The following is a 23,812-nucleotide window of genomic DNA, read 5'->3' as shown; positions in this document are numbered from 1 at the left end:
TGGTGATAGATGCACAGATTGGTGATAGATAGACAGAGTAATGAAAGATATACAAATTGGTAATATATTGTAACGTTTTCGCTCGGTGTTGATATAGGATTTTCGTTACCCTGGAGTGAAACTCTGACCCACTGACAAAACTAGACAATCCGCCAGACAAACTAATACTCGACAATAAATACTGTTTCAAATGACTGCTCCCTTGGGTTAACTCATTCCTGTAATCCAATAGGTATATTTAAAGATGCAGAAGATGTTTCAGAAGACAGAAATAAATAATTCGTTTCAAGTAAATGATTTAATGAAGTGTCCAGTTATAGATATGTAATGCAGACAATTTCAATATCGTATATTGACAAAAAGTCACAGGATATAAACTAAATTGTCACAAATTTGATAGGACAAAAATCAAAGGACAAAAAGTCACAATTAATTTGTTAACAATTATTTGAATATATAAGAGTAAGATCTTAAAATATTTTCTTTTCGTTACATATTTTCATTTCTAGGCTTTGAATATTTGTTCATAATATATATAGGTAGATGTGGTGTGAGTGCAAATGAGACAACTCTCCATAAGCCTTGATAAATTTAAATTCATTAAATTTTGATCATGCAAATGATATATTCCTTAGTACATAACAATTATTTTATCATTATTATATTTATTCAATACATTTAAATAACAAAGTTGTTTGTATAGAATACTTCAAGTAAAACTGAAAAAAAAATGCTTTTAAAATTTATTCTGTTCCATATTCAATTTTATTACATAATTCATATTCATCCGGAACAAATTGAACTGGACCGATTTCTTAAATCACCGTATTTATCGACTACCTATAATTTATGTGACACCGTCCGCTTCAATATTTTCAACACATGGAAATGGACGACACTTTAACTTTCTGAGGAAATCGAGACATACCACTGTCAAGTACGTTTGATTCAATCATAAACTGTGAAAATTAATCTGTTTAACTCCGTTATATTTGGATAAGTAATTTATAAATACATACGAACTGTAAGTTATTTAATTCCGAGAAATGAACTGTAAATTCTACTTTCGTTTTTGACTCGATTAATAATCTTGTATTTAACTTTCATATTTAATTCGTACACATTGTAAAATATTGTATTTTTATTTCTTTCAGTTTACCAATCTACTGACTACTTGTAACCTTTCTGGTGGAATATATTAATTACAATTTATCAAAACAAGTTGTGTTCGTTATATATTCATCGAGATTGCGATTGCAGTCACCTGGTTAAACTAGTTGAGTCCGGCTCAGCATAGTAAATTGACAACAACTTGTCTACACATCTCCGAATCAGATATTACAACGGAGCATCGTTCGTAGCTGTTACATCGACACTACGCAACACAGCTTGTGCGTCCTAGGCAGCAAACCAACAACGTTGAACAAACATTGCCGATTTAGATCATGGATCCCAGTCACGCGGAACAGCAAGAAGAGGTTCAGCCCCCAGAGGGAAATGTCCCAGATCTAGAACTACTACAAAATCCGTCTAACAAAACACCTTTAGATGAAAGCGCAGAGACTAGGCGAGTGCGCGAACTTACCGAAAGGGGACAGGGAGCCTTTATAGAAAAACGCGACAAGTTCTATAACGACTTAGAGGCCCTATGGTCAAACCTAGAATCTAGATTATTAGAAACGACCAAGCCTCCTAACGACCTCCAGCAATTGTTAACGGCACAGGATAAAATTGTACAAGACTGTACTAATTATCGCAGGCTCACAGACGAGTACTTGCAATTTCTCAAAAGTACAAAAACATTAGACAGCCTTCAAGACATTGATACCTGCAAATTGTCAACGGATATCCGAATGTCTAAAGTTGACCTAGCAATTGAAACTTTGCACGAACATCGCCTTACCTTGACAACGGCTAAATCAACAAAAACGAGGATATCTAAGGGCAAGAAAAGCTCGCACAGCGGTAGCTCCAATGTCTCTGACATGTCAAGTCTTGCACGGAGGAAGCGCGCCAAAGCAGAGGCCGCTAAATCAAAAATAGCCTTTGTTGAACAACATTCACTTATCCTACAACAAGAAGCAATGTTAGAGGAACAAGCCCTGTTCAGACAATCTGAATTAGAACAAGAGGCCATACGCAGAAAATCACAAATCACACAAGAGTCTGCACGTGTAAGCCGAGAAAAATCCGATCTGAAGGCCAAGTTAAACCTTCTAGAAGCACGCAAAGAGGCTGCAGCCGCAGAAGCCGAGGCCCGTATCCTGGAATATGATGACAGCCAAGCGTTTAGTGATCTCCCTGACGATAAGGAAGACCCGCTCCAGCGTGTGCAAGATTTCGTCAATAAACTTCCAGTATCACCCGCTGTAAAGGAAGTAACAGAACCTCAAAAGAAAAAACAAATGCCTGTTAAAATTGAGCTGGGTCATGCAGCGCCAGCGTTCGTGCCATCTGTGGCACTGAACTTGCCATCACAAACACCTAAGGTATTGCCTACACGTACTAAGTCACCAACTGTTAATGTATTCCCAGATCTGGGAACTATAACTGGCACAGGAAAACAGGGCGTTTCAGAAAAGATCCCTGTCTTACACCAAAATCAAGGCGTCATAGAAGAGATCCCTGCTGAACACCAAAAACAGGGAGTTATAGAAGAGATCCCTGTTGCACACCAGCAACAAATCAACCTCACATCGGAGATAACTAGATTCCTCTTACGTAAGGACCTGCTTTTCTCCCGGTTAACAAGCTTTAACGATCGGGCAGAATCCTTCCATACTTGGAAAGCAAGCTTCAAGAATGTGACGGATGAGTTACAAGTCTCTGATTCAGAACAGATCGATTTACTGATCAAGTGGCTCGGTCCAGAGTCTGCTAAACACGCCATTAGCATAAGAGCGTCGAACGCCAATAATCCTAACATAGGGATACAGAGATTATGGAAGAGGCTTGACGAGCGGTATGGTGCTCCAGAAATGTTAGAAGCCTCTCTCATGAGTAAGCTTGCCAAGTTCCCTACCTTAACAAATAAGGACAACACACGTCTCTACGAACTATCCGACATTCTATCAGAAATAGAATATCACAAGGAAAATCCCAAGCTGGGATGTTTGCTAGGATATTTTGACTCCTCATCCGGGATTAATCCTATTGTTGAAAAATTACCGTACGGACTCCAAGAAAAGTGGACCACAAGGGCTACAAGATACAAGTCCAAATATGAAGTTGCCTTTCCACCTTTCACAGAATTCTCTGCCTTCGTCAGAGAAATAAGCAAAACAAAAAACGACCCTGGGTTCATCTTTGGGTCAAAAGCCACACCAAATACAAAAGGTGCTGCGCCAAGGTTTACGTCTTACCCCAAGACTAAAGTTGGCACCCATAAAACAGCGATTGAGCAGCAATCTGGAGACGCCAGCAAACAAGGTCTTTGTATTCTGCACAATACAAAGCATTCCTTAAATGAATGTCGAGCGTTCCGAGCCAAGTCAATAGAGGAGCGCAAAGGTCTTTTGAAAGAAAACAATGTATGTTACAAGTGTTGTGATTCTACCACACACAGGAGCCGGGAATGCAATGCACGCATAAGTTGTAAAGAATGTGGAAGTAAACAACACACTACCGCACTTCACATCGCTAGACCACAGCAACCTGCAAATTCTCAGTCTAGCTCGCCTAAGCAAACCTACGGCGGGGAGCCTATAGAATCGGCTGAAACTAAAGCAACCTCAGTTAACTCTACCTGTACTGAGATCTGCAAAGATACATATGGCGGGAAATCTTGTGCTAAAATACTTCCTGTGAATGTTCATCACAAAGATAATCAGTACAAAGTTATTCGCATGTACGCCATCATTGATGACCAAAGCAACCGGTCACTAGCATCGCCCGAATTCTTTAATCTCTTCGACGTCAAAGATAAACCGGAGAACTATACTTTATCAACATGCTCCGGCAAAGTAGTCACTTCCGGCAAAAGAGGAAGAGGTTTCGTCATGGAATCAATCAATGGTTATGACAAATTTGACCTCCCTGTACTGATAGAATGCGATCATATTCCCGATAATAGGGACGAAATACCTACTCCGGAAGTAACAATGCATCACCCTCATTTAAAAGAACTTAGGGGTAGCATTCCACCCATAGATGAACATTGCCAAATTCTTCTCTTAATTGGCAGAGACCTTATAGAAGCACACCATGTGCTTGACCAGCGCATAGGACCATCCAGAACTCCATATGCACAACAATTGAAGCTAGGTTGGGTAGTGATAGGAGAAACTTGCATTAATAAGCAGCATGTGCCTCTCGAGTTAAATGTCAAAATAACCAACATTTTACCTACGGGACAACCTTCAACCTTTCAACCATGCACAAGCAAGTTTGACATCCGAGAAAACTACACAGACCCTGTAACGAAAGATTTACAATCGCCACTCTTTGAAAAAACGAGGGACGATGATAAGCCTGGACAGTCATATGAGGACAAAATGTTCATGAAGCAGATGGACAACGAATTTGTGAGAGACTCGGAAGGAAGTTGGGTAGCACCGTTGCCGTTCCGAGTGCCAAGACAGCCATTGCCAAGCAATAGACAACAAGCTCTTCATCGTGCTAATATGTTAGACACCAGTCTGAATAGAAACCCAGTTAAGCGGGAACACTTTCTTACGTTCATGAGTAAGATCCTAGACAATAATCATGCAGAGCTCGCTCCACCATTGGACGACCATGAAGAGTGCTGGTATTTGCCATTATTTGGTGTTTATCATCCAAAGAAACCCGATCAGATCAGAGGAGTGTTTGATTCTTCCGCCAAATGTAACGGAATTTCACTCAATAGTGTCCTGCTAACAGGTCCAGACTTGACCAATGATCTTCTTGGAGTACTGCTGCGTTTCCGGAAAGAAATGGTCGCAGTAACTGCAGACGTTCAACACATGTTTCACTGCTTTGTAGTGAGAAAAGACCATCGAAATTATCTGAGGTTTTTATGGCATAAAGACAACGACCTACAAGAGAACCTTGTCGAATACCGCATGAGAGTTCATGTTTTTGGAAATAGTCCGTCACCTGCCGTTGCTACACTTGGACTCAGAAAAGCAGCTCAAGCATCAGAACAAGAGTTCGGCAGTCACGTGACTAGTTTTGTTACAAGAGACTTCTATGTCGACGACGGTCTTACGTCATGTCCTACAACAGAGGAAGCTGTTAAGCTCATGAAGGACACTCAGCAAGCATTATCGAAGTATGGAAACTTAAGGCTTCACAAGTTCGCATCTAATTGTGCAGAAGTTATGTCTGCGTTTCATGCCAGTGATTTGGCTTCAAATCTTAAGGATCTAGACCTAGAATCCGATAGCAAACCCCTACAACGTAGTCTTGGTCTCAGCTGGGACGTAAACACTGATAAATTCTTATTTCAATTATCTTCAGAAAACAAACCGATCACTCGGAGAGGAATTTTATCGACGATAAACAGTCTCTACGATCCTCTGGGATTTTTGGCTCCGGTGATTATACAAGGGAAACTCCTATTAAGGAAAATAGTATCAGAAACCGTCGATTGGGACCAACCTCTCTCTGATGACACAGCAGCTGAGTGGAAATCTTGGAGAGATACTCTAATTGCTATAGAAACATTGCGCATTCCACGTACCTACGTGCCGTATCTCAGCAAAACCGCCACAAAGGAGTTACATGTCTTCTCTGATGCATCAGAAAAAGCCATAGCAGCTGTTGCATATCTACGAACGACCGACAGTAGTGGTGAACCTAACATAGGTTTCATTCTTGGGAAAGCTAAAGTTGCACCAACAAGTGGTCATACTATTCCACGACTTGAACTATCTGCTGCCGTATTAGCAGTTGAGATCACACAAACGATTGTGGATAACTTAGATTTACAAATAGACAACGTGAAATTCTACACAGACAGTAAAGTTGTCTTAGGTTACATCAGTAACGATACAAGAAGGTTCTTTATCTATGTCGCTAATAGAGTAGAGAAGATTAGGAAATTTAGCTCTCCAAATCAATGGAATTATGTACCAACTAACCGTAATCCCGCAGATTCGGGAACGAGGTCCGTACCTGCTCACGAAATTCATAGCAGTGAATGGTTATTAGGACCAAGACAACTTCTTTTCTCAGAACAGAAGAATTCTGAGGACATATATCAGCTAATAGACCCAGAGGAAGATGGAGAAATACGTGCAACTGTTAATGTTGCAAAAACATTTGCCACACCTGAGCGTAAAGGTATCGGAACTGATAGATTTAACAGATTCTCCAACTGGACATCACTTGTGCGAGCTATAGCCTTTTTAGAACGCTTCTCCCGTTTACACGGGTCAAAAAAGGCATCACCAGCGACTTCTCTGGAAGGCTTTTTGAATGCCGAAAATTTCATCTTAACATCTGCTCAATATGAAGTTTACGGAGATGAAATAGATTGCATTAAACGTCAGGAACAAATTAATAAGCGGAGCCCGATAGCTAACCTAAATCCGTTTTTGGACGAACAAGGACTATTACGAGTTGGAGGCCGTATTGCTAAATCTGACTTAAACCTCCGTGAAAAGAAACCATTGATCGTCCCTGGACGCCATCATATAGCGACATTATTAGTCCGACACTACCATGACAAGATAAAACATCAAGGTCGCCACTTCACAGATGGAGCGATTCGATCCGCAGGATTCTGGATCGTCGGAGCAAAGCGTTTGATCTCTTCTCTCATTCACAAATGTGTGACATGCCGCAAGCTAAGAGGAAAAACTGAGTGTCAAATCATGTCTGATTTGCCAGAGGACCGTCTTGAACCGTCACCTCCGTTTACCAACGTTGGAATAGACACATTTGGACCCTGGACAATTGTTTCACGTAAAACACGTGGTGGATACGCAAACTCAAAACGTTGGGCAATTCTTTTCACATGCTTAGTGACTAGAGCTGTTCACATCGAACTAATTGAGGAAATGAGCTCTTCAGCTTTCATAAACGCCGTCAGAAGATTCGCCGCTATAAGAGGTCAAGTTAAGACTTTCCGATCCGACCGTGGAACAAACTTTATTGGCGCAATCGACGATCTAAAGATTGACTCTATCAACGTCGAAGATGGACCCTTCAAGAACTTTTTGTATAATACTGGTACAACTTGGATCTTCAATCCGCCACATTCGTCCCACATGGGTGGAGCCTGGGAAAGAATGATAGGTATCGCAAGGAGAATACTTGATGCTATGCTTATCAACGCCGCTGGAAGGAGTCTAACGCATGACGTGCTTAATACATTCATGGCAGAAGTTTCAGCAATAATCAATTCAAGACCTCTGGTACCAGTATCAACAGATCCAGAGAATCCGCTAATCTTAACACCAGCTATGTTACTGACACAAAAGACCGATTACATCTTTACTTCAGATCAGCTTGGAGAATTCGACAAACGGGATCTATGTCTAGCCGAATGGAGACGTGTACAGGCTCTGGCCAGTGTTTTCTGGTCCCGTTGGAGAAAAGAGTACCTGCCGTTACTACAACAACGACGAAAATGGACCGAAGATCGCCGCGATCTCATCGAAGGAGACGTCATTCTTCTAAAGGACAAAAACCTTTGCCGTACCCAATGGCCAATTGGAATTATAGTGAACTCATTTAAAAGTTCAGACGAACATGTCCGAAAAGCAGAAGTACGAATAATTGTAAATGGAAAAGCATCCGTCTACACACGACCGATCGTGGACATGATTCTTCTCATCGAAAACGACTGTGTATAATTAATATTACAGTGATACCTTGGATTTATATCATCAGATATTCAAGTGTGTGATATATTTGAAATAGTGATATCAGTTAAACATCAGACGGGGAGTATTCTGTTCCATATTCAATTTTATTACATAATTCATATTCATCCGGAACAAATTGAACTGGACCGATTTCTTAAATCACCGTATTTATCGACTACCTATAATTTATGTGACACCGTCCGCTTCAATATTTTCAACACATGGAAATGGACGACACTTTAACTTTCTGAGGAAATCGAGACATACCACTGTCAAGTACGTTTGATTCAATCATAAACTGTGAAAATTAATCTGTTTAACTCCGTTATATTTGGATAAGTAATTTATAAATACATACGAACTGTAAGTTATTTAATTCCGAGAAATGAACTGTAAATTCTACTTTCGTTTTTGACTCGATTAATAATCTTGTATTTAACTTTCATATTTAATTCGTACACATTGTAAAATATTGTATTTTTATTTCTTTCAGTTTACCAATCTACTGACTACTTGTAACCTTTCTGGTGGAATATATTAATTACAATTTATCAAAACAAGTTGTGTTCGTTATATATTCATCGAGATTGCGATTGCAGTCACCTGGTTAAACTAGTTGAGTCCGGCTCAGCATAAAATTAGTGTTTTTCTAATTCAAAGACTTTTTTTCTAAAAAAAAATGTATTTTGACCTTTTTGTTTGCGATTTTTTTGTCCTGTGACTTTCTACATTCGTTTTAAATACATTTAAACAGAGTCTCAGAGGATTGATTATCAACTTCCTTAGTTAACTATTGTCATGTCAATTGACTGTCTGGAAAAAATAAATAATTAAAACTTGAAGAATGAAATTAAAAAAAACATGTTATTTATTTACCTTAAAAAGAAACAAAGTGAAAGTGAGATTTTTTTTCATATAAGAATCTTGACTTGTAATTTTGTAACGAGTACCTAAGTTTTAATAAATTATCTTGTCTTGTCGGTAAACGGACAGAAAATCACAGGACATAAAGTCACAAATTTGATAGGACAAAAAGTCACAAATATTTTTTTGACAATTGTTCACATATATTTTGAAATATTTTCTTTAAGTTTTTATTACATATAATCCTTTTTAAGTTAAGAAAAAAGCTCATACACCTTGATAATTGAAGATGTATTAAATTTTAATCATGCAAAGGATATTTATATTGGCAAAATGAAGCCATTTAGGTTCCAAGTCACTTTGACATTTTATTTTCATAACAATAACTTGTTCGTTATTGATATTTATTGAGAAGATTTTTATTACAAAGTTGCTTGAAACATAAAACTTCAAGAAAAATGTGAAAAGAATATTTTCAAAATAAATGTGTAGTAATCTCAAAACTGAATTGTGACTTTTGTTCTGTGAATTTTTGTCTATGACTTTTTGTCCTGTGACTTTCTGTCATACGTTCGCCTTGTCTTACAAGATTGGTGAATTTATCTTGTCTTGCCAATTTTATGAAATCATTTATTTTTACTTATAAATCGACTAAATAATTGAATTCTCTCCATTTTTCATGCTTAGGACCAGCATTTTACAACTTGGTAGAGTTATTTTAATTATGTACAAAATATGCTGAAACATCTGTGTTTGTTACAACACAGAGACAATACCAATATCATCAGATCAAGAGGTATGTGAAATTCAGATGGATTTTTGGTTGAACTGGATAAAGTTCCATTCTTTCTTTGTACACGGATTGACGAACACATTTTAGATTTCATTTCTTTCTTTTCTATATGTTCTTCGTCAATTTTGAAGATCTCTGAATTAATTATTATAGAAGGATATTTCCTGTGAGAAGGATCTAATTCAAGAAATAAAATTCATATAACGGGATTGTGATTTTGTGTCTTGTGTGTTAAAATATGCTAGTTTTCGAGTCAAGATTCTTTATTTCTTAAACACCATAAAGATACAATGGTACAAAGAAGTTCATCAAAAGTCATATATCATAACACAAACACACATGACAAGATGAGATGAAAATAACAAATGATATATAATAAACAGTATAGTAAAGAAGAGTGGTGATTAACCAGGAAGACTCACTTGAAAAGTTATAACTTGCACAGCTTTTTCAACTTATTTTTTATTTTTAACTGAAATAGTTTTTCAAATTTTAGTATTTTACATCTGTGTAAGAAAAAGTATCCAAATATTTTGCTCGAAAATTTGCCAAAGAACTACACTGCAAAGTGTAATGAAATTCATCACCAATCTCGTTACAATGACATAAGTTACAATATCTAAGGTTTCGCTCAATCTTATTCCATCTACCAGTTTCGATGGGTAACTTATGGTTACATTTGTTACCCGTACGAAATCTACAATATGTTATAATTCTATCTTTATCATTTAAAATATTCAGATATTCCTCAAATTCAAAATTTTGTTTATACAATTTGTAGGCCAAACCTTTTGGCGAACAGTCAATATCAGCTCTCCATTTCTGTTGAAACTGATCAAATAACTTTTGTTTTAAACTAATACCCAACCACTTAGAATTGAAATTTCCTTGTGACAACCAAATATTGCTGTATCCCGTTTATCTAATATATTTTTAATGTATTTCAACCAATCTGACCTAAATTGGTTGTCCGAATTTTTCAAGAACATGTATTTGTTTAGTATTTTAGCAATCCTGTTATCATCCCCGTTAACCATTTTTGACCAAAAATTAACCATACGCAGCTGTATATATAAAGACATGGGATACTATGAGTGGCCGTTCATGTCATTTGCGCGATTATATACGCGTATATATGGAAGTGTTTAACGACCTTGACTGGCCTTTCGGCCCTCGCACGGTCGGCTCGGTGCCCGAAGGCGTTTGGTGAGCTTTAAATGATTTGATGCCATGGGTCAGGAACAAGTAGTGGAGGTCGCAATATGTAGGCCGCCATCTTGGTTTTGGTGAGTTGATTTTTTGTTTTGTTTACTATTTTAATGTTTTTCTTCACTAACGGCTGCTTTCAGGGCCAGTTTGGTCAGCTTGGCAGCCCGCTAGCCTCGATGAAGGAGTACTGGCAGATGAATCGTGGACGTAGTTCTAAAGATGACAGGAAGCGTTATCAGGACCAAAGCCGTGAGGCAGTAAAATGAAGGTCGTATCACCCAACAGCCTAGGATACAGCCCTCGGACGTTAATCGGCATGACACTCCCCATAATAGACAATGGTTTTGGAGGCATGTTAACGCGGGTACGCCAACTACTACGTCTCTCTGTACGGCATGGATTGGTTTCTGTCATCTTAGTAGTATGTCGTTGACCATCTAGCAATAAACCCTCATCGAAGATAGCGGGTAAAGGAGAGCTGACCCAGCACGTCCGTTCAGCTGTAAGGACTGAGACGTGACTGATGAATGAATGATGATATATACGCGTATATAATTTTCAACGCGTATATATACGCGTATATTGTGGTTTTCAACGCGTATATTGTGGTTTTCAACGCGTATATTATCGTTTTATACGCGTATATTGTTAAAATAAACACGTTTATACTTTATTCCAATTTATTTATCATATACGCGTTAATATGTAACACTCCCAAACGTGTCCTTCCCCCCAAACGTGTCCGATTCCCCCAAACGTGTCTTTTTTCCCTAAACGTGTCCGAAATGTACAATATTCCCCAAACGTGTCCGATTTCATAACCCCCAAACGTGTCCGATAAATGTTATTCGCCAAAACGTGTCCAATATTTAACGCCAGAACGTCTCATGTCATTTCGCGTTAATACATGTATCTCCTAAATAAAATCCCTGATAACATTTACGGCAATTTTATGATGGGGACACAGTTGACAAAGTTTTCATTTATTAGCTTTAGTTAATTTTAAATGTAGGTTTTTAATGAATATCATAATTCAAAATTTTATCTGTAATTGTTAATTAATTTTTGATTGAAATTGCTTATTGTTCAGTTGCAAGTATTTCAAACTCATTTAGAGCGAACCTGCACATAACTATAGAGTTGAATTAATCGGTGACTTTGTAAAGTGGGCGTTAAGCAGTATTTTTTTTTTACTTTTGGTAATAGTTCTCTATCTGAATTTGTGTTTATTTCAAAAACTCATCAAATCATCAACTGGTTATCCGGGTTTTTTTTTAACAAATGTTAGGTTTCCAGCATCACTAAAGATACACGATCAAGACACATAACGTCCACTGCAAAATAGTTCATGCATTGGTTTTATAGATTCTTTTTATGAATATGAATGTTATGTGATCAACGCCGGTTATTAGTGGTTACCGTAATTGCAAATTTAATTTGTACTGTATAAATTAATTTTCTAGACTGTATCGTCCAGTTGCAAGTACTCCAGGCATAATTAGAGCGAAACAGTTTTACATTTGCTATATAAATTAACTTTAAACTGTTGATAGCGTATTTCTAGTTGCAAATAGTTCATGCATGTTTAGAGAACATACATGTTTTAATAATTTTACTGTTCTATATATACTGTTTAAATTATCTTTAAACTGAGTATTGCGTATTGTCCAGTTGCAAGTATTTCATGCATATTTAGAGAGAACATAGGTTACAAGTTTTTATTTTTTTTCCATTTGTACTGTATAAATTTACTTTTGACCAGTTGCCGGTGATTCACAACATTTAGAGAGAACATACAAATTTTAATGTGCAGAGAAAGGGATACAGTATAACTAAACATGTTTGCTTACAATTTACATACTACATAGCCGAAATGACGCCCCCACTTTACCCAGTTTTTTCGGCCGGTTTAAAAATGTACACTATCTATATTGTTAATGAAATGGAACAATTAGTATACGTTAATGGAATAGCAATAACCAAATAACGCTTGATATGGACACGTTTTTGGGATTGGACATGTTTGGGGATTTGTTGAGAAATGGACACGTTTGGGCGTTTATATAAATCACACGCGTTGGCGATGTTTTTAACTAGACATCTTTTGCAGTTCAGTGACGTCAATGTGGACACGTTTGGGGGAATCGGACACGTTTGGGGGGAAGGACACGTTTCTGAGTGTTACAAATATACGCGTTATTTGCATAAATATACGCGTTAATATACGCGTTAATATACGCGTTATTTGTGTTAATATACGCGTATGAAATCATTATATACGCGTTAATAAACATTCGTTTGTCTTATTGTTTTAACCAATGAAAGCTGCGTTCTTAAACTGGTTTGCATGTGACAATTGTATAACGGTCCGTGTAACACTTATCAAATCAAAGTTTTAAAAAGTTTTGAAATTTTAGATTTTTGGAATTTTGATCCAAGTTTTAAAATATCAAAATTTCAAATTGTGTTAAAGTTTTGAAATTTTGAAATTTTAACCAAATTATTAAAATATCAAAATTCTAAATATCGTTTATAAATTTGATAGTTAAGAAACTTGATCAAACTTTTAAAATACTAAACATAACGTGCAATTTTGATAATTTCACTTTTTGAAAGTTTGATTTTTTAAATGTTTGCTTAAAATATCAAAAATATAAAGGGGCGACAAGAGGGGTACCTGTAAACACTGATGTAAACACGGCTCTGATAAGAACTATTCTTAGTTATAAATAAATAGCATGAAATATATCAAAACATTCTTAATAACAAAATAAATAATGAAAAGAAGAAGTCGTTTTTTTTTTATGAAACATATTAGACATCACATGGGATAACAGTATCCTGAAATTTTAAGGTTGTGCATCTATCAAAAAAAAATATAATTAAACCTTTTTAATCCGGAATCAACTACGTTGATTTAAATCTCTTATACATGTATAAGGTTAGTGTTTGAGATAAATAATTCAAAGCTATCTTGTGTTCCCAGTGCCCAACATTTAGAAATACCAGTGAAAAATGACCAACTCGCATGCAGTTAACCAAATAGCATTATTCGCCTTTTTGACGTTCCTGATGAAGGTAGATCCAGAAAAAGCGCGTCGGTCGCATATACAACTTAAAACGTTTTCCTTCATGTTTATCGATTGCCTGATGAACATATATTGCCTTTTAAGATTTATTTCAGTTCCCAGAAATGATACGGAAGGAATACTTAATATATAGCGTCGCAATGAAAGTTGTGCTATGCGTGTTTCAGCTGGCCCCTAGACAAAAAGTGTACTGGTTCAGTGATTATAGACGTAATACTAAACTCCGAAATATAACAATGAACTAAAATCAAAATCATACAAGACTTAGAAGGACAGAGGCTCCTGGATTGGGACAGGCGCACAAATGCAGCGGGGTTTAATATGTTTCGTGAGATCACAACCCTCCCCCTATACCTCTAGCCAATAAAGAATGAAAAACACACAGTAATACGAACAGTAAAACGCACTTTAATGTGTCAGAATAGGAAACAAAAGAAACTAATCAATATGACAATGATAATAAACTAACAAAGGACTTCTATATATAAGTCTAGCAGTTACTGTCATACGCCAGCTCGATACCTCAATTAAACTACTAGTAGATATGTTTTAACTTCACTTTGGTCAAAAACCTCTTTAATTGTTTCGTTCTTATTTTTCTTAAATTTCAAATTTCAGTTTCAGCGTTCCGTAGGTGAATTCTTTACTTAAAATTCAGCGTTTTACATTGGACTGGTTTTTCGAGAGCAACATTGGTGTACGGCCAAAAATGGAAAAAAAATCATCATGCAGCTGACAGTGCGGCTTCTCTTTGCACACTCCATTATGACTGGGTGTACATGTGAACTTTTAGTTTGCTCAAAGTCGATTGTCGTACGATAACTTAAAAATACCCAAATAACAAAATTCAAATACGGGACAACAATATCCTTTAATACAAAAAAATCTATTGCTTTTGTTTACTATTATAAAACAGTGGTTGATTTAGAACCTATAATGGAGCTACGTGTGTGATAACCAGTCCAAACGTTGTCTTTAAGGGAGCAACCATTTGAATTTAAAAGTGGGGTGAGGTTGTTTTGTCGAAGCGCTAACTTTTTTTTAAGTTTTTCATCGCTATTAATCAACTTATCTGGTTCATATCTAACATTAAAGGCATGGAGAATTTTTCTTTTGTCCTCTGCTGGCACAGAATATTATATCATCAAATTGAGGATCATAATAATTTTAATGTACCATTATCGAAGCCCCTAGTGGTAGTATCAAGTAAAAAAATAGTGACTATCTAAATATTGGTTTCCCAGAAGATTACTATTTATCGCTGATATAAACTTTTGAAAACAATTTTCAACTTTCAAAATGCCAACACCTACAACTGGATAGATGGGTGCTTAATGTAGTACAGCGGCAAATATTACATAAACATGAATGAAAGTTGGGTGCTAAATGTAGTACAGCGGTAACTATTACATAAATATAAATGCTCGTGAAAATAATGTTTATGGTATACATTTATATATGATATGAAAGGTTTCAACTTTTACAAAACCAGAGCTATACGTTGGATTTAAAAGTTTACTTTATTTGGCCTTTTCAATTTCATTTGACTTTATTTGCCTTTTTAACTTAATTTGGTTCGAGTGTCAATAAGTCTTTTGTAGACGAAACGCGCGTCTGGCGCAAAAAGCGGCAAAATTAATAACCTGGTATCAATCTATGATGAGTTGTTGTAGATACCTTGTAACAATATCTTGGCTCCAATTTTGTGATATTGGATCTTAGTACCGTCTTAATTTCAGCGTAAATAAGATTATATTAAAAACCTCCCACGTTGTGGACTAGCACAACCTTAATTAGGACACCGTGCATTCAGTATCATGGAGCGCTTTTCTTGACCAACCTTCTTACGGAACGCTTAAAGCTGAATATTTAGGGCAAACAACTTACAAAGAATAGATAAAAACGTTTAAGATGATCGTTCATTCTGTACATGAAATGACATATTCTTTAGCCAACATGATTGCAGAAAGTAAGAAGTCGTAAAGCAAAACAGAAAAAAAAATGAAATCAAAAGAAGTAATACATCGTGTATTGGGCTTTTTTATTGCTTAAGAGTTTAGTAGAAAATGTATATATACATGCTCAACATAACCATACTATATGAACTACTGCGAGTTGTTCAGTTTTTACTGTTACTCCTGTTTCTCCAAAAATATGGGTGCTAGAAAAACCAGCAGGTAAAATGGTCAATATCAGAGCCGTACGTCTGGTATCTTCTTTGAAGAAATATTAATTTTGTCATTATTTTTTCACCGCTTACAACTGTCCGTTTTATTTCATACATAAACTTTTAAGTATCAGTATGTTTTTAATTCATATTGTTTCTTATCGTTCCGCTTTTATTTCCTTTCGCTTTTTACAGATATCCCTCTTATTGCCCCTTTTCTATTTTGATATTTTAAGCAAACATTTGAAAAATCAAACTTTCAAAAAGTGAAATAATTAAAATTGCGCGTTAGATTTAGTATTTTAGAAGTTTGATCAAATTTCTAAACTATCAAATTTATAAACGATATTTAGAATTTTGATATTTTAATAATTTGGTTAAAATTTCAAAATTTCAAAACTTTAACACAATTTGAAATTTTGATATTTTAAAACTTGGATCAAAATTCCAAAAATCTAAAATTTCAAAACTTTTTAAAACTTTGATTTGATAAGTGTTACACGGACCGTTATACAATTGTCACATGCAAACCAGTTTAAGAACGCAGCTTTCATTGGTTAAAACAATAAGACAAACGAATGTTTATTAACGCGTATATAATGATTTCATACGCGTATATTAACACAAATAACGCGTATATTAACGCGTATATTTATGCAAATAACGCGTATATTAACGCGTATATGATAAATAAATTGGAATAAAGTATAAACGTGTTTATTTTAACAATATACGCGTATAAAACGATAATATACGCGTTGAAAACCACAATATACGCGTTGAAAACCACAATATACGCGTTGAAAATTATATACGCGTATATAATCGCGCAAATGACATGAACGGCCACTCATAGGATACATACCAAGTTCACCATAAATCATAAAATTGGGTGTCGACTTCTTAAGGTTTAATTATTATAGTTTACAAAACTTTAGGTGCACTTTTTCTATAATATCAGTATTACTGAAACCCCAAATTTCACACCCATACAGGAGAATTGGCTTCACTATTTAATCAAAAAGATCATATTGTGATTTCACTGACAAGTTGTGCAACCTCCCATTTTTCAATACTTCATACATTGCTTTATTTGCTTTCCTAACTAAAATCTTCTTAGCACTCATAAAGCTACCTGTTCTTGAAAAATTCAACCCAAGATATGTCAATTCATTGACTATCTGCAATGCATTTCCGTCATATATAAAGTTAATATTTTTGGGTAATCTACCACCAGAAAAAAATATAATCTTAGTTTTACTGCAATATTCAAAGAATATATCTAATTGCAACTGTAGATTGGATGCATTATCCGAAAATAACACTGTATCATCTGCGTATAATAACACAAACAGTTTTAAGTAGATATCAAACTCATTCTCTATTTCATCAGTAATACAATTTAAACCACATACATTTTTTTCTTCAATAAACTGTTGAAGGTCGTTCAAATACTATGAAAATAAAAAAGGAGACATATTTTCACCCTGTCTTACACCGATATTGCATGAAAAGTATTCTGACATTTAACCATTATACATAATACGATATTTAATACCAGTGTACATATTAAAAATTACATTATACATTTTATCGTTAATATCATTCACAAGTAATTATGTCAAAGACCCTTTCTCCAAACAGTATCAAAGGCTTTAGCAAAATGTACGAATGCACAGAACAGTTTCTTTTTCTTATTTTTCAAAATACTAATAAGCATGTAGATAACAAAAAAATTATCTGTAGTAGAATAACATTCTCTGAAACCAGCTTGATTCTGACATAGTAAACAAAAATCATCGGAAAATTTATTCAAACGTGAATTCAAAATAGAAGTAAATAATTTCCCAAAGCAGCTTATAACTGTTATAGGTCTAAAATTGCTAGGATCATGTTTGTTACCTTTATTTTTAAATAAAGGTATTATATTTCCAGAAAGCCAATTTTCAGGGATAGTTCCACTGTCAAATATAATATTAAAAAGTTTCACAAACACCTATGACATAACACTAAATGAGTGTTTTGAATATTCATTTACAATCATATCATCACCAGAGGATTTATTATTTTTTTTAACTTTCTCAAAGATTTTTCAATTTCCTCTTCTGTAATAGGTGAATTTAATATAACATTTAAATCTTTTACATTGTTCTGATTTTCTTAAACAATCTCTTCATCTTCAGAATTTCCTAAATTTAAATTCTTAAAATAATCAAACAAAATATTAATATGTACACATGGATTGTTTCCCCTTTTACCACCGTTCAAAATCTTCCAGTATTCTTTCGGGTTAATCGATTTTAAGTTTTCTATCTTGTGTCTAATTTTCTTTCTATGTTTACGAATGCTCTTATCTATTACTCGCTTAGAACTCTTTTCTAGTTTCAGTCAGAAGTGATAATTTAATTTAGAATAAAAGGTAAGAGAAAAATATAAAACAGAAACCTTAGGAATGTTAATCTTTCAAAATATCTTTTTCGTGCATGAGTTATTTTTTGTTTTATTTGAGCAGTCTTAAAAGAAGCTTTTATTACTTTTTTCCTGTTATGTCAACATTTATTGGGGGAGGTTGTATATTTATTACCCATATAACAGGCAGAGGTTTGACAATCATGCATGTCACCCGTAATTACATTTACATGTAAAAATTTCCCGATTTGCATCCAGATTTAAAAACAGAATGAAGAGGGTTTCTCCTGTTTCTTAGCGAGTAAGCAAACATTTAGTATTTCCGACAATGTACATGTATTGTTTATATCTTACAATTTAAATCTGGCTAGGTATTTAAACTCTGACTTATGTATTTAATTATTTTGAAAGCAAAATGAAAAGTATGTCTTATCAATAACCATGATGAAATAATTGTTTTTCCATTATTGAATCGTGCATTATTTGTGTATTGGATTACTTGATTTTCATCTCTATTTGTTTACTGACACATGACGAAATAGTTAAATTTAAATATTTTACAAAACCGTTGTCATTATCAAAAGATTAAAATCGACTGATTAAATGAATATGAGAGTTCAATTATTATCGGCGATGTCGAAATTAGCCGTCAGTAATAAACAGTCAGTTAGCGTCAAAAAAGCTAAAAATGTGTTTATTAAGTATGTTTAAAGTATATGATGTATATTGTATCTAATCAGCCCTTCTGTATTTCACCGTTTTTTTTTTAATTTATTCAACAAATTTCGCTTGTCCAGGTGTCAATAACGATGATGTGCTTCTAAAAAGTATGAGTGGCCGTTCATGTCATTTGCGCGATTATATACGCGTATATAATTTTCAACGCGTATATATACGCGTATATTGTGATTTTCAACGCGTAAATTGTGGTTTTCAACGCGTATATTGTGGTTTTCAACGCGTATATTGTAGTTTTATACGCGTATATTGTTAAAATAAACACGTTTATACTAAAATCCAATTTATTTATTATATACGCGTTAATATACGCGTAAGCAATCATTATATACGCGTTTATATACGCGTTAATTGCATAAATATACGCGTTACTATACGCGTATGAAATCATTATATACGCGTAAATAAACAGTCGTTTATCTTTTTGTTTTAACCAATGAAAACTGCGTTTTAAACTAGTTTGTATATATATCACAATTGTCAGAATGTCGACCAACATACGTAATTAATCTCAAGACTTTACACCGTTTTATTTAAATTTCATTTATATGAAAGTTTGTTGCCTATAATTAAAATAATAACTAACAGTGTTTTGGGAATATTTGCTTATACTATTAAAGCATGGGTCCCTTTTCAAAAGTCTCCCAACTATTTCCTTGATTTAGCAAGGTATTCTTTGATTGTTTTGGTACGTTTATACGCTATGATAGGCACCTGGGTGAAGATTTCACTACATTGTTTGTCTTTTTGCAGATTGCTCATTTTTTTCTTATAACCTTACTTAGATTTTTGTACCATTGGATTATGTTTAGTAAGGAGGGTGAGTGGAACATTCTTTGTCCTATCAGCCTTTAATAAGGTTGTTTTTCTGCTTGTAGTATTTCTAACGTTTCTAATAACATACTCTGTTTTATTTTTACAGTATCATCTTTCAATATAAACTTATCTTGTAAGTTAGTTAAATTTCTACCTAACTCCTTGGTGTCACTATTATTTCTAATATGACGTATAGATTCACTTGCAAACTGTAATACTTGTGAATGTGTGTTTTCGGATGTGCACTAGTGATTGGTAAATATTGATACGTTTCAGTTTTTTTAATATGTGATCTAACATCAAGGATTGCATTCTTATTGCCTATGATGTAACGTCTATGTACTCAAATATGAACATTAATAACTAAGAAGAAACAGTTATCAATGCATTAGAATCAATTGACACACAAGAATATACTTTAAATATTCCCATCAAAAAAGTTTTAACGGCATCTGTTAAATTAATACTAAGAAACAATGAATTTGAATTTAATGGACAATTATACAAACAAATTATAGTGGTACATTTTCTCCGACATGCACAGATGGTGTCTTCAACATGGACGTCAAGTTGGTTACTTATTCCTTTTTCGTTACTTATTCCCTATTCGTTACCTATTCCTTACTCATTCCCTATTCCCTATTCGTTACCTATTCGTTACTTATTCCCTATTCCCTATCCGTTACCTATTCGTTACGTATTCCCTATTCCCTGTTCGTTACTTTTTCGTTATTACCTATTCGTTACGAATTCCCTATTACCTGTTCGTTACTTTTTCGTTATTACCTATTCGTTGCCTATTTGTTACTTATTACTTATTCCTTATTCGTTACTTATTCGATTTTTGATATCCTTCCCCCTTTTTAATTGTGTACATTCTTATCTCTGGTTATAGTTCTAAATTTGTTGAGGTAAAATTACCTTTTAATGACCTCTTTATATGTGTTTGTGCTCAACCGATCCTGTTGGTTTATGTTCGATACTTATTTGTTTCTTATATTGTTTTTATACGCTCTACCTTTTAATTGTTTTATATTCGTATGTTTGAAGATCTGGTTCTCGGTTCCAAGAGGTAAAATCACCTTTTACCGCTTGTATAAAAATGAAGATGTGGTATGATCGACAATGAGACAACTCCCCCACAACAGACCAAAATGACACAGAAATTAACAACCATAGGTCAGGATACGGTCTTCAACAATAAGCAAAGCCCATACCGCATGATCAGCTACAAAACATGTTAGCGGGGTGTACATGCACATCGTGTCGGAGCTTGACTAATACCTTGTTTATAACACGCGTATTATACGTTGCACCTTTTAGAAAATGATTTTTAATTGTGTTCTTGTCTCTGGCGGTAACTATGTGTTCTGAGAGATGAAATAACCCTATTAGCGCGCATGTACCCGTTCCAGCGCTCGGTGTATACCCTGTTACTTATCTAAATATAAAACGTGTGTTATACATTGCACCTTTTAGAAAGGATTTTCAATTGTGTTCATGCCTCTGGTGGTAACAATGTGTTCTTAGAGATAGCATAACCCTATTACCGCGTATGTACCCGTTCCAGCGCTCGGTTAATAACCTGTTACTTTTTCGTTCCTTATTCGCTTTTAATACGCGGGGTATGTGTTGCACCTTGAAATAAATCGATTTTGAATTAGGTGCATGTCTCTGGTGGTAACTTTGTGTTCTGAGAGATGAAATAACCCGATTAGCGCGTATGTACCTGTTCCAGCGCTCGGTTAATGCCCTGTTACTTATTCGTTGGGAGACTTTTGAAAAGGGACCCATGCTTTAATAGTTTAAGCAAATATTCCAGAAACACTGTTTGTTATTATTTTAATTATAGGCAACAAACTTTCATATAAATGAAATTTAAATAAAACGGTGTAAAGTCTTGAGATTAATTACGTATGTTGGTCGAAAGAACCGCACTTCATTCTGACAATTGTGATATATATACAAACTAGTTTAAAACGCAGTTTTCATTGGTTAAAACAAAAAGACAAACGAATGTTTATTTACGCGTATATAATGATTTCATACGCGTATAGTAACGCGTATATTTATGCAATTAACGCGTATATAAACGCGTATATAATGATTGCTTACGCGTATATTAACGCGTATATAATAAATAAATTGGATTTTAGTATAAACGTGTTTATTTTAACAATATACGCGTATAAAACTACAATATACGCGTTGAAAACCACAATATACGCGTTGAAAACCACAATTTACGCGTTGAAAACCACAATATACGCGTATATATACGCGTTGAAAATTATATACGCGTATATAATCGCGCAAATGACATGAACGGCCACTCATAAAAAAGGGACGGTATAAAAACTATTTTTCATATTAAATCTTGAATTCTGTCGCGTTTGAAGTATTCGTACAGATCTCAGCTCAACACTACTCACTCACTTTTTGGACAATCATTATGGAAATACCTGATGAATTGAATGCTCTTTTAGCAGCCATGAAGTTGACTGGAAAGGTACCTGCCTGGAAGTTCTCGGCAAGCACTGACCAGGTGACTGTACAGCTAACGTGGACAAAGGCTACGGAACTAGAGGTATCCTCCGGTAAAGCCAAGCCGGCCCTGAAAAGTAAACCCCCATCCACCAAAAGAAGGGACGCCAAGCGTTACAACCAGTGGGTGCAGGCCAAAAGCACTGCTGCGACATCGGCTGAGGTCTTACCACACACCACCAAGGTAGACCAGAACCAACAAACAGAAGCCACAACAGCTAGAGATGGAAGCAGGGAGATAGTACCCACAAAGTATCAAGGGGAACCTGAGGGCATTTGCATCAAGACGGACACTGTCATCAGTCCGTACAACCCCAGGAAGGCATGCCATCGCCAATACTACCTCCAGCCAACCAAAGACAGAGGCAAGCGATGCCGGATCGACTATGACGAGGGATTCGACCTAGACGATCCCAAGTTGCTCCGGACAACACCACCTCACACATCGCCACTAGTGATGCCATCTCCAGAGGCAGTTACATCAGCTCTTTTGATCCTAGAACGGCCAGATACGCCTTATCACACACCTAGAAGTAAAGTAAAGGCAAAACGGTCAACAGAACCAGACACTAAGTAGAAAGTCCGCAATACCCAAACAGGATAGTCGGACAGAAAAACCCATACATCATCAAATCTTGCAAACGATTGTAGTCCAATTATAACACTCGTTACATTGTTCTTTGGTATATTTAGAATCCGTAAAAATTGAATTATCTGGAAAATGAGATAATGAATTATCTGACGTTATTTTTTAAATATAATCTGGCAAAAGATTGTCGTCCAATCAGAACACTCGTTACATTGTTCTTTGGTATATATTTAAAACTAAATTATCTGGAAAATAAGATAATGAATTATCTGAAATTCAGATAATCAATTATCTGGAGATAAATTAGGATTATCTGAAAATCGTTCAGATAAACCTAGCTTTTATTAATATTTTAAAATAAACCGGGATTTTCTCCAGATAATGAATTTTCTGTATTATCTGAGATAAACTAGGATTTTTTCGAATTTGAATTAAGCTGAGATAATCTTAGTTTATCTGAGATAAACCGGGATTATCTCAGATAAACCTAATTTATCTGAGATAAACCGGGATTATCTCAGATAAACCTAATTTATCTGAGATAATCTAAGATTAATTAATAAAAGTGGTTCAGGCGTGCCATACACCTGTTTTCCCCTTTTAAGTATTCTCTCAAAGGCTACCTCCTGTTACCAGCTCAAAGTACAACAAGAGATATACGTCGTTGTCTACTGAAATATTAATAAAATAACAGTGCATGATTTCAGAATAGCTCTTCTTTGCGCAATGAATAACAGGTGTTTGATAAGTTAAAAAAAATATTTCGATTGAGTTTTTGTAAAGAAAATACCCGAATAAGTT

The 23,812-nt window shown here is 35.2% G+C and overlaps 1 protein-coding gene across 1 annotated transcript; it reads left to right on the top strand.

Moving 5' to 3' along the window:
• Positions 1 to 1,445: 1,445 nt before the first annotated feature.
• LOC134716814 (uncharacterized) lies at positions 1,446 to 8,423 on the top strand. The gene is made up of 2 exons (XM_063579824.1): positions 1,446 to 8,069; positions 8,287 to 8,423. Exon 1 carries the CDS (start codon positions 1,446 to 1,448, stop codon positions 7,779 to 7,781), a length of 6,336 nt encoding a protein of 2,111 aa, XP_063435894.1. The 3' UTR covers positions 7,782 to 8,069; positions 8,287 to 8,423.
• Positions 8,424 to 23,812: the final 15,389 nt, after the last annotated feature.

The sequence above is a fragment of the Mytilus trossulus genome, chromosome 4, assembly GCF_036588685.1.
Source record: "Mytilus trossulus isolate FHL-02 chromosome 4, PNRI_Mtr1.1.1.hap1, whole genome shotgun sequence".
In the NCBI taxonomy this organism is placed as follows: Eukaryota; Metazoa; Mollusca; class Bivalvia; order Mytilida; family Mytilidae; genus Mytilus; species Mytilus trossulus.
This window is presented reverse-complemented; position numbering and strand designations above follow the sequence as displayed.

Coding starts and splice junctions, on each gene's coding strand:
- LOC134716814 (XM_063579824.1), top strand. CDS start 1,446: ATGGATCCCAGTCACGCGGAACAGCAAGAAGAGGTTCAGCCCCCAGAG.